Below are 12058 nucleotides of genomic sequence, written 5' to 3'. Positions count from 1 at the left end.
CTGTTTAAACTCCAGCCTGTCCTGTAACTCAAGCGGCTGTTTACAGGAACAGGATCTCCCCCGGGGATCTTGGACTGTCTACGATAACGTACTGGAAGGACTGGCGTATGTGAACTACGTTCTATTACCCACAATGCTCGTGCTAGGGATCGGGGGAAACATCCTCACAATCATCATTATGAGTTCACCTAAGTTCCAGCAGCTGACCTCCAGATTCTACCTGATTTTTCTGGCTCTGTCAGACATAACTCTTCTTCTAACTCAACCTTTCAATAAGATGTTTGTCATAAAAATGTTAGGTGTTGATGTTAGGGCATTATCCGACGTCGGCTGTAAAGTCTTTTTCTGGTTTTTTCGTACCGGAAAAATGACGTCATCGTGGTTTGTAGTTTGTCTCTGCGTAGAAAGATTTATTGCAGTATGGTTTCCATTGAAAGCAAAGATAATTTCTACAAAGAAATCGGCAGTTTTGCAGATTATTTGCGTGTATTTAGTAATCGGGTCTTTTAATGGCGTTTGGACTAGAAATTCTGAAGTCCTTGAGGACGGAAAATGTTATCCCGACTATTTTGACAAAAAAGACAGTCACGAGGCAGAGACGTACAAGGCAATGCTGACCGCTGGCTCCACCTTGTACTCGCTAGCTCCTCTATGTATCCTGGCCACAGTCACCCCTCTAATCGTGTTCAAACTTGCCAGACACCGACAGCAGCGTAAACGTCTTACATCCGCCACTAAGAACGACGACTCCCAGGCAACTAAAACCACCGCCATGTTGATCGGGATCGTCGTGGCCTACTTCCTCCTAGTTCTGCCGATAACTACACTCCATAACATTGCTTTCTACATGGGAATGAAAAGTTTTGGAGATAATCCTAAAGGTTTCTTGATTTTCCGTGATGTATCCCAGATTTTAGAACAAATCAATTACGGCATTAACTTTTACCTTTACGTTCTGACGTCAACCCAATTTCGACAGCAGCTGAAATTGTACTTTACAGAGAGCAGACTTGTTAAATTGTTACGTTCTGTAACATTGTCCTCAGAGGTTAAAACGACGTCCACAAAGCAATCTAAGAAATCATCTGATGACCAGGAGCAGGTCAATGAAGCTAAGAAATCATCTGATGACCCGGAACAGGTCGACAAAGTCTAATTATATTTATACATGTACGTAAGGTCTGTTTCTTTGGGGGGGGGGTTTAAAACAATTGGAATGTACCGGAGTAAATACACACTTGTCAGTTAGCATATTTTACAAGAGCACAAACACTTCCTTAAAAATATGCTATGTCACAAGTGTGGTAAAAAATACACCAATTACACTTGCAAATTGAAAGAAATTTTCCTAACACTGCCAATTAAAATTTTTGAAAGTTAGAATGCGGTCTTAACCCTTAGCATATTAGTATTTTCATTGCTCATTGTGATGTTCTTTAGCGCGTTTCTTCGCGTCTTAAATACTTCATTTTCTAGTAGGTAGAAAAAGCAAAATTTATTTAAGTATGTTTAAAACACTTTTTTCATAATGACATTCATGATAAAAATTTAAATCATTTTATATACTTCTGTACACTGTATGATAGATTATATCTTGTGTATGTAGTCTATGGACGTGTATTACCTCAAAATTTAAACCCGGGGGAATGAATTTTATTGTAATTTTGTCCAATGTAATAAGTTCTTGAATTTTCTTCGTTATTGTTCTGTTTTCACTAAATTGTGGACTAAAAAATGAAATTCTCAGAAAGCGTTTTCTAAGAAAATGGGGAAAACTATATTTAAGGAAGTTCAATTGAGGTTAAACACCTGTAAGAGCATCAATTAGTTTGATAATAAATGTATTTTTCTAGTTTTCTTCCTTTATATAACTATTTTTGATTCACTATATTTACATGGAAAGACAGCAATATGGTCATAAAATTTGCATAAAAATGAAAATTCGAAAAAAAAATCGGAAATTGACATATTTTCTGACCTGCCTGTGACCTCTGTGTATTCCATCACTTAGAACCAATTCTCATTTTGTGGCAGGGTGACAAGTGGTTTTCAAATGATAAACTGTTGCATTATTCAAAGAGACATCCCGACCAAGGGGCTCAAAGGGTATCTTTGTTTATTTTGTCCTTTTCAAATTTTTCTTCAAAAAAAATATATAAAAAGCTATACATTATTTATATTGGTATTGTTTTATTGAAACGCCATTCATAGCTGCAGACAAGGTAAAATATTTATAAGTCGGTCAATCGTCGCCCGATCATCAAGCTCTGAGATACAGTTTGATTTTTACCGTCGGCCGAAATTTTGTAAACACCTCATTGTCAAACGATGGACGATCGACTTTCTTAACTGACCGCCGATGATCGGACAATGATCGTAGGTTGGTCGACGGATTGCTTCGATCGAAGAAATCGGCAATCAACGCAGAAAAATTTATAACTTGGACCGATGGACACAAAATTGGTCGGCCGACAAAAAAAGAGGTCAAAATCGGCCGACAAACTGTAAACTGTAACCCGAAAAATTCCACTTTTGCTTCAAAAACCAACGGCCGTTGGTCGTTTTTTGAAAGTGACCCTAGTCACGTTTTCAAAAACGATCGACGGCCAATGGTTGATAAGTAAAAATAGAATATGTTGGGAGACAGTCTGCAGGCCGTTGTCTTGCCCAATTTCAATCCCATTTTCGTCGGATGACTTATTTTGTGTCAGTTGGGCCAAGTATTATTTTTCTTTGCCCGTGGCCGTGGTCATTCAACTTAAACCCCAGTCACATTTCCAAAAACGACCAACAACCGATGATTTTTTAGGCAAAATTAAGATACTCCGAGAGGCAGTCGGCAGTTCATCAGCCATTGCTTTACCAATTTCAACCTCTATTTTCCTCGGCCGACCAATTCTGTGTCACTCACATGTAATAATTTGTTTGAGCTCGTAGCTGATTTCTTCAATTGAGGTAGTCTATCGACTTATGCCTAGGTCACATTTAAGCCGATGGTCGGGCGACTAAATTTTTCTGGTCTTGTCGGCTGAAAGAACAGGATCGGCCAAAAGTATCGGGCGACACGGAGCAGTCACATTATTTCCGAGGGACACCGATAACTTGGATAAATAACACAAAAAATCTTTTTTCTTTAGAAATCAGCAATATTTTTTCATAGATCTATATTCAGATAGGTGACGTGAGTAATTTTTCAAGGAAAAGAGGCAGAATCTTATAAAATTGTGACTCAATGTTGAAAATGTGTGCAACAATGAACACGTAAAAAGGTTAACCCTAACCCTAACCCTGTAAAAACGACAAATGGTGCTTATCTGAGCAGGAAAGAATACTTAAGATTTCTTTATATCTTACGGATTAATTATTTATGTTATTTCCGTTCAAAAAATTTACAATCCATGCATCATAATTTTGTTTGTGTTATGTATCTTTAATAGGTTAAATATTCACAAGTCGGCCAATCGTCGCCCGATCATCGAGCTCTAAGCTACAGATTGATTTTAACCGTCGGCCAAAATTTTCAACACCCTAATTGTCCAATGACGGACGACCGACTTAATAAACTGACCGCCGATGGTCGGACGATGATCGAAGGTTGGTCGACGGATAACTGCAGTTGAAGCAATCGGCCACCGACGCATGAAAAATTATAACTTGGACCGATGGACACAAAATTGGTCGGCCGACCAAAAAATTGGTTAAAATCGGCCAAGACAAGGGCCGATGAACAGACGACTGTCACCCGAAGAATCCCATTTGTGCTTCAAAACCCGTCGGCCGTTGGTCGTTTTTGGAAATGTGACTGGGGTTTTACCCTAGATCATCATCTGACTATCGGCATATAGTTTTTGAATTCGGTCGTCCGGTGGTCAAAATTTGTAATCGTAAATGTCGATCAACAATGAAAATAAAACCGGCTCAGCGAACGATGATGAGGCGATGGTTGGCTTACTAATAAATATGTAACTTATAAATGCTTCGGTGTTCCTAGGAATTAATTTGACTACTCCCCGTCGCCCTACGCATGTACTGGTGTCGGTCGATCATGTTTTTTTCAGCCGACGATACGATAAATTAAAGTTTTGTCTCCCGTCCATCGGTTTTAATGTGACCTAATGCCTAGGTCACATTTAAGACGATGGTCGGGCGACTAAATTTTTCTGGTCTTGTCGCCTGAAAGAACATGATCGGCCGATATGAGTATCGGGCGACACTGACCAGTCACATTAATTCATAGGAACACCAATGACTTGGATAAATAACACAAAAAATCTTTTTTCTTTAGAAATGAGCATTATTTTTCATAGATTCTATACTCAGATAAGTGACGTGAGAAATGATTGCAAGGCAAAATAGCAGAATTTTGTAAGATTGCGACTCAATGTTGAAAATGTGTGCAAAATTTTGTATAGAATTGCATAAAAAAAACGACAAATAGTGCATATCTAAGCAGCAAGGAATACTTAAGATTTCTTTATATCTTACAGATTAATTATTTATGTTATTTCCCTTAAAAAAATATATATCCATGCATCGATACATTGTTTGTGTTATGTATCCTTAACAGGTTAAATATTCACAAATTGGCCAATTGTCGCCCGATCATCGAGCTCTGAGCTACAGTTTGATTTTAACCGTCGGCCGGAATTTTGAACACCCTTATTGTCGAACGACGTACGACCGACGTAATAAACTGACCGCCGATGGTCGGAGGATGATCGAAGGTTGGTCGATGGATAACGTCAATTGATGAAATCGGCCACCGACGCAGAAAAAATTATAACTTGGACCGATGGACACAAAATTGGTCGGCCGACAAAAAAGAGGTCAAAATCGGGCAAGAGAATGGCCGATGAACTGCCGTCTGTTACCCGAAATATCCCATTTTTGCTTCAACAACCTTCGGTCGATGACCGTTTTTGGAAATTTGACTGGGGTTTAAGCATAACAAATGCTTTCAAATTATTGGAGCAAGACAGTTCTATAAGACAATGTCTGGCAGATACACGTGTTCATTGTAAAATATGAATAACATAAAAAAAAAACATGTAGCATGGCATATAACTCATAAAATAAATATTTTTGAAAACAAAGACAATTCAATTTTCCAATATTACTTTAGTAATTCCTAGACAGTGTTTATAATAAAGAGTCAATATGACTGCGATCCAGTAAGTTATTTATGAGAGAAAGGCCTCACGCGAGAACGAATCTCTGTAGGCTGTCGGCTACTAATGGCCGCCGACAACACTCTTTGTGGAAGAGCAGTGTGTTTGAAAACTCTATCAGGAGGCCGGAAGTCATTTCCGGAAGAGACGGGTCTTACGTGAGGCGAGGACGAGTAATGCGTCTCCAAAGTGGAAGGTTTCTTTCTCTGAACCACAGGAACATCTGTCTGTCGTAAAAAGTTAGATCGCATTACTCGGCGATTCAACAGTTCATCATTTTGACCCAAGAATTGACCCACTCTCATTTCAATGTTGTTGTAGTTTTCTTTTTCAGTACGCTTCCAGTTGTTTACTAGACCATTGTAAAATTTGTTCCTGTCGTTAATATCGTCGGGATCAAAATACCTACACTCTGAAGCTTTTGTTCCTAACCTTCCGGCAGAGCGACACCTATCGAGGAGAGACTTATCTTCCATTAGTGCACGCGCCGTTGCTGGTCTCAAGTCTATTTTAGATTTAGTCTGATCCGACACAAGTGATGGATCTATTTCCACTTCCGGGTCATTTAGCTCAAGTTTGGGTTTGAAAAAGTTTGACACTTTATTCCTCAATGAAGAGGGCGGTCCGGTTTTTGGTCGGGCTTGTGATTTGACAGAGACCGGAACTGTAGGCATGCCAAAGTCCGCGTCTTCCTGTGGCTCCTCTATCTTTGTCCTTGACCTTTGTATTTCTCTTTGCCTATCTCGTATCTTCTTCAGTCGTTTTTTCATTTCTTTCTGACATCGTTTGATGTCGGCCACAGAGTTGTGTTTTTCTATTTTAATCGTTGATAACTCCTTCTGTAAAACTTTTTCATCCCTTTTCCGCGCCAGAACAAGTGCGATTTCCTGATTATCTATGGTCATAATTGTACCTGTAAAAATATCAGGAGCTCACCATGAAGCCAATCATTCAAATTGTGCTATCTTTAATGAAATTATTAGAAAGCAAGTTCTTTAAATATCTTTGATTCACTTTAGTATTAATCGATGCATGTCGATAAAGTAAATCGTCAACTATTTGAATTCAATTTAAAATGATTTAAATGCTGCTTTTGTGTTCGTTAAAAATCAATTAATGTCATATCTAGTCCATTTTTTAATTACAAGAGACGTGTATTCTGTTTTTAGAATCACCTTGAAGTTTGATTGTATGTCTTTATTTAGGCGGGCTAATATCGTCACAAATATAAGCATAAAGAGTGAAAAGTTTCTAGGAGGCATTGTTACAATACCTGAGATTTTCTTTTATCAGTTGGAATAGCTGTTCCTCCGAGGGGGAGTTCTTTTGACTCGAAATGTTAATTACATTCTGGTATCGAATATTATCACATTCAATATCATTTAATGCAAGGATCAAATCTTTATAAATCATTGCATGACTTTACAAAAACAAATTGGCTTGATTTCTACCTAGTATAGAATTCTAAAGATAATTATATTTTTTAAGCGCTATCCTCTCTGAGAAAATCATGCACTTTGTTTTGTAACTTCCCAACTCCAGAATTCACCCTAAGTTTATTTTTTATATTTTGAACCTTTTTGTCCAATAAATATACATGTTATATACATGTACATATAAAAGCATATAACTAATCATTTATAAATTTCAACTTACTATACATTTTAAAAGAATTTTAAAAAATATATGAAGTTTCTTTTTTTAAAAACATTTATACATATAAACAAAAAATAAATAAATAAATTACGGTTTAATTTTAAACAAAATTCTTGCGAAGTATTTATTCTAGTTCAACCAACAACTACCTTTCAATATTGTGAACATTTAGACATGCTTTAAAAACACTATATTCAAAATTAGTAAAAATAAAATCCATAAATTGTTTTAATTATTATTATTAAATTGTTGTGTTATTACATGATACTAGAGGTTAACAATTTTCTTGTTGTTGACAATTCCATATTTAGTGTACTTACTTCTCTTGTTGAAAGCTTTTAAAACTTCTTCACATTCCCAGTGTATGAACTTTTTTGTGGATCGCTGCGTTTATTTATGTACATATAACTCAGTCGATGACAGCGGATTTGTCCGTTAAGTACCCATGAAGATACACGTAAAAGTCATCTTTTGTTCCTCTCCGGTAGAAATGCGATGATCCCCGTGTAACCCCGTACGATCTGTGGACGGGGGACACGTACTGCCCTGATACAATCGTATCTCTCCCCGCTAACACCTCAGAAAACCCGCTGATTGGACTACTATGTCAAACAATACAGGAACACCTACTGAATAGATCTATTATACTCCTTAAATAGAAAAGTTTGAAATAGGAATGAGTTTGGAGTCATCGCTCAATAGTGAGGTACGAAGCGGATCATTGGCGACGATGGCCTATCTCCAGCGATCAGTTCCTCATAGGATTAAAACACCCGTCCCTGAGTGCGGCATTTCTTGACAAATATTTAATACAACCTGCACGAGTCTGTCCCCAAACACAAGCCGTGGCAAATATTTAAACGGAACTGGTATCAATTCCGCCAATCTACAGAACAAATACAGACATTTTACTCCGGCAGCACGTGCCTGACAAATCTTTTAAATATTTAAAACAAACATCGCATTAATACTGAATCCGTGTGCGGAGGGCTTAGTTACAAGAGAATGATCCAATTTCAAACTCCCAGATTAATAAATTCAATGGTTGATATTGTTTTGTTAAGATGTTGCGAAATTTGTCTGGAAACATCCATATTTCTAATTTTGTAACTTTTCATAAACTCTGTACACTTTATTGATGATGCCAGGGTAAATATTTTTCTTGTGCAAATATTTTATTAAACAATTCCAAATATAAAGGGGAATCTCTGATCTTGTTAAATCGATTAACCCCCTGTTCAATTGATTAACTTAATAAGCATTGAATAAATTGATACCAGCAGGGGAAACTTTTGCATATGGTAAGCATAATTATACTGGATTTTAATTAATGTTCAGAGACATTGCAAAATTAATCTTTATAGACCCCGGGAAAATTGTTTAATGTAGACAAAGTAAACAATTGGTGCTAATGGAATTGTTTGTTTTCCCTCTATGATAGCCCGCGATCCGTTGTCTACAGAGCCATTAACACAATATGTCACTGTGTACAACGTTAGATTAATGCTGATTTCTTTTATATTGTCTGTTTTCTTAAAACTTTTCATTTGCTTAAATGCCTAATTTCAAGTTGAAGTAAGAAGATTTCTATTGTGAAGCTGAATTGATCCTACAACGCAACAACAGATCAATATTAAAAGTACCTCAGTGTCTGGGCCCTTGTGTGAGGTAGGCTTTAAATTCATGTGGACTCTTTATAATTCAACAAAAAAATGGTAACAAAATATAAATGACAATAACACAAAAGTCCTAGAATATTTTTTTAAAAATAGATATATGAAACTGTAATTAAACTATTTATTGAGGAAATTATGATCTTCCCTATGATGTCTATTTCAACTCTTCAAAACGTTACAAAATTTCCTTTATATTATACACATGTAAAAATCCTATGATGATACAGTTTAAGAAAAAATGAAAATACAAAGATCATGAAAATATCACACGACACAGTGTGTAACAAAGAAAGTAATGTAATTCCCACTTTTTAATAACATGTAAACAGTTCATCATTCTTGCAATTCGTACAAATAAGAGATAAAATCATTTTCCGTTTACGAAACTATATGGCAGAAAGCTAAAACAGACGGCTAAATCATGATGAAATGAAAACCGATCTCTACTGGATTGAGCAACATTGAGCATATTTCTTCTTCGCTTCCGGACCCGGAACTTGTATTTTCGCCCCGCATTGAGGTCCTCAGCTGACCCACTGGTTTGAACTTTTCCGGAATTCTTGTGACATTTTCAACTTTACATGACATTGCTGATTTTTTCACTGCAACTCTTTCCAGTACTTCCGGTGGCCGTAACATGTGTGGATGATAACTTTTCATCTGCAATAAAAAGGTTCATATTTAGTCATGATCAACCGTAAGAAGAATTCTATTTCTTTGTCAATTCAATAAAAGTCAACTCGTATCAAGATATCATGTCATTTCATGTGACGATTATGCAGTGCAAACATTATAAAATTTATGTACTTTTACAACAATAAAGCAATTAACATGATTAATCAGTACAATATATGTTAATTCAAACAAGTCAACAAATGTGTATGCTTTATTTTCAAATATTCTAATTATTATTAAATATACTTAGTGTCTGGAGAGAATCAAGTAAGTTTTTATTTGTCTGTTTGATGCTCTGTCTTCGTCTCTAATCAACCTTTGTCGTTCATTGACTGCTTTTAATTTCATTATAAGCTATTAGAACAAGATCGAGAAAACTTGTACCCTTTGATTATGGACTAAAACGTCATGTATTCATTCTATGTGGATCATTTTATCCAAGTTTTCTGTATATTTTCTATTTTCAAGACATAGCATTTAAAAACAGAATAAAATGGTTGATGTTTATTCAGGTTATTGCTTAGCTAAGGACCAAATATATTTCAAATGCTAATATCTCATATTTCATAAATTATATCATTGTTACATATACATATTAATAACCAAGATTTAAAAGAGTGTATGTGAATATTTTACATCGAGCCACTTGTAATTTTTTTTTCTAAATCTTGCACTGTGACTTACCACTTGTGGATTACAAATTTCTGTCACGTGGTATGCTAATTTCTGAAAGGCAGCAAAAACATTGTTCCCTGTTTTAGCGCTGGTTTCGAAATAATCAAAAGCCATCTCTTTGTTTGCGAACTGAGAATGGAAAATAAATATACATTCATAGAGCATTTTATTTGTATATGTTAATATTCATTTTTTGTTTCAATATTCTTATTACCCTTTAGGGTAAACATTGTTTATCACAAAATTGCAATAATCACTTTCTATTCATCGTCGCAAACCCACGGCTTATTACGCTTCGAACGAAGCTTAATCTGCTGTGGGTTTCCGACGATGCTTTCTGTTGTATTATGTGTATTAATGGCACAATAAAAGGTAACAAAACCTAGGTTTGTTAATGTTGGTGGGGCAACACAAATTTGAACAGTAAATGAATTTGGATTGAAAAAAAATGTACAAACTTAAATGGCAACGCCAGCAAAAATCCTGGAATTTCACGAACTTCTTGAAGAGAAAACTGGCAAATCATATTTTTGCAATATCGAGTTTTCTTTTTAAGTAAAAAAAAGGTCAGCTTGTTTTTAAAACACTTTCGTGATCTTCAATGCTAACAGGCTAGGTAAGTTTGTATAGAGCTGTTCTAAAATAAACTAAGACTATATTGAGTCACATCTGTACTGCAAAACTACAAAAAAATGCAACAAAACTTTGGTAAATTTAGAGAAAAGCAGATGAATACGATCAGAGCCGTACTGAAATGACTCCCAATATAAAGCATAGCAAAGCAAAGAGTGTGCTAAAATTTCAAACGTCTGCCATGATTAGCTGCTGCATGAGAAAACTGCGATAGAAATTTGGTACGGATATACACACAGATAAACGGGAAGTTGATATCGTATTCGTTCAAAAATAACTCTCACCATATGACTAAACTAAGAATGTGTTAAAATTTCACAAACATCTGCGATGAGAAGTTGCTGAGAAAACTGTTACTAATTTTATATTTGGACAGACACACGACTAAAAGACAGACAAACAGACGCACGAGGATAATATAGTATTCCCCCTCTCACTTTGGAGCGGGGGTATAATTACATGATGAAGAATGAGATTATATCTTTTCATGATTCTTGTACTAGTATACCATTGAGATGTTCTCTTAAAAAAATTAATTAATCCCATCAACATTTATAGTCGTATAATTGATTCATTTTAATGTAACAACAATAACCAAACGATCTACTTTGTTAAAGTAATCAATATCTAATTTGGTGTCTGTTCTGTATTGGAGAGCACTGATAAAACAATCAATACGCTTGTTACCTTTTTAGCTTCAGAAATTGACACCGCTCTGCGCTCTTTGAGGTCGGCTTTGTTACCTATCAGGATTATCGGCACCGACTCATAATTACACACAAAATTCGAAACGCACTATTGAATGAAACAAATAATGATTAATATCAATTATAAGCTAATATCGGAAAACACAGAGATTACATTAAACGATATACATGTATTTAAAATAGCCATAACCTTAAACTTGTACATCCTTGGACATAATTGTATATTTGTTCAGCCATTTTTGCCTCTTCGATTTCTTTAAAACACCAATATTGATTGAGAAATATATCTCAATGACATATAATTCGTAATTCATTATGTACATGAATATATGAACTATGTTAACCTAAATTAAAATGTTGTTTATGAATTAATGACATCCTTACGTTATTGATGCTTTCCAGCCAGAAGGAGAGATGTGTAAATGTAGACCTGTCTGAAATGTCAAACACCACTGCGATTCCCTGAAAGAAAGCGTTTTATTATAGAATGTAATTATAAAGAAACCCCATCGTGATCTCCTGAAACAAAGCGTTATAGTAGAGACACACAACAGTGATCATCCCCTAAACAAAGTGTTAAAAGCATAGCAAAAACAAAACCACACCGCTATCCGCTGAAATACAATGTTATCGAAAAACCACATGAATTCTCCTAAAACAGTGATATAATATAGAAACGACACAGCTATCCCCTGAAACAAAGGATTATAAAATAGAAAAACACGGTGATCCCCTGAAACACAATGTTATCGAAAAACCACAACAATTCTCCTAAAATAAATTGTTATATTAATAAAGATCAACCACCGCGATCCCCTGAAACAAAGTGTTTCAATAAAGACAAGCCACCATAAACCCCTGAAATGAA

The 12058-nt window shown here is 35.6% G+C and overlaps 3 protein-coding genes across 3 annotated transcripts; 1 reads left to right on the top strand and 2 right to left on the bottom strand.

Annotated features, from left to right (window-relative positions):
• Positions 1-46: 46 nt before the first annotated feature.
• LOC134247727 (C-C chemokine receptor type 5-like) lies at positions 47-1156 on the top strand (the record flags this gene model as incomplete). The annotated part of the gene is made up of 1 exon (XM_062730082.1): positions 47-1156. A coding segment is annotated over one exon (1110 nt), but the record flags the coding sequence as incomplete, so codon positions are not given.
• Positions 1157-4960: 3804 nt separating this feature from the next.
• Positions 4961-7712, bottom strand: LOC134247725 (uncharacterized). The gene is made up of 2 exons (XM_062730066.1): positions 7145-7712; positions 4961-6081 (listed from the first exon to the last, which is right to left on the bottom strand). The coding sequence occupies exon 2, from the start codon at positions 6071-6073 to the stop codon at positions 5177-5179; it is 897 nt and encodes a 298-aa protein (XP_062586050.1). The 5' UTR covers positions 6074-6081; positions 7145-7712; the 3' UTR covers positions 4961-5176.
• Positions 7713-8612: 900 nt separating this feature from the next.
• LOC134247717 (uncharacterized) lies at positions 8613-11658 on the bottom strand (the record flags this gene model as incomplete). The annotated part of the gene is given in 6 exon segments (XM_062730052.1): positions 8613-8981; positions 8984-9007; positions 9010-9160; positions 9860-9979; positions 11171-11278; positions 11575-11658. Coding segments are annotated over 6 exon segments (525 nt in total), but the record flags the coding sequence as incomplete, so codon positions are not given.
• Positions 11659-12058: the final 400 nt, after the last annotated feature.

Source organism: Saccostrea cucullata, unplaced genomic scaffold (genome assembly GCF_032062105.1).
Source record: "Saccostrea cucullata isolate Sc308-1 unplaced genomic scaffold, CSIRO_AGI_Scuc_v1 ctg13762, whole genome shotgun sequence".
Taxonomy (NCBI): domain Eukaryota; kingdom Metazoa; phylum Mollusca; class Bivalvia; order Ostreida; family Ostreidae; genus Saccostrea; species Saccostrea cuccullata.
The sequence above is the reverse complement of the archived record's forward strand: the minus strand, read 5'-3'. Positions and strand labels throughout refer to the sequence as shown.

What these genes read in the sequence shown, in the direction of transcription:
- LOC134247725 (XM_062730066.1), bottom strand. Translation starts at nt 6,073, where the DNA reads ATGACCATAGATAATCAGGAAATCGCACTTGTTCTGGCGCGGAAAAGG.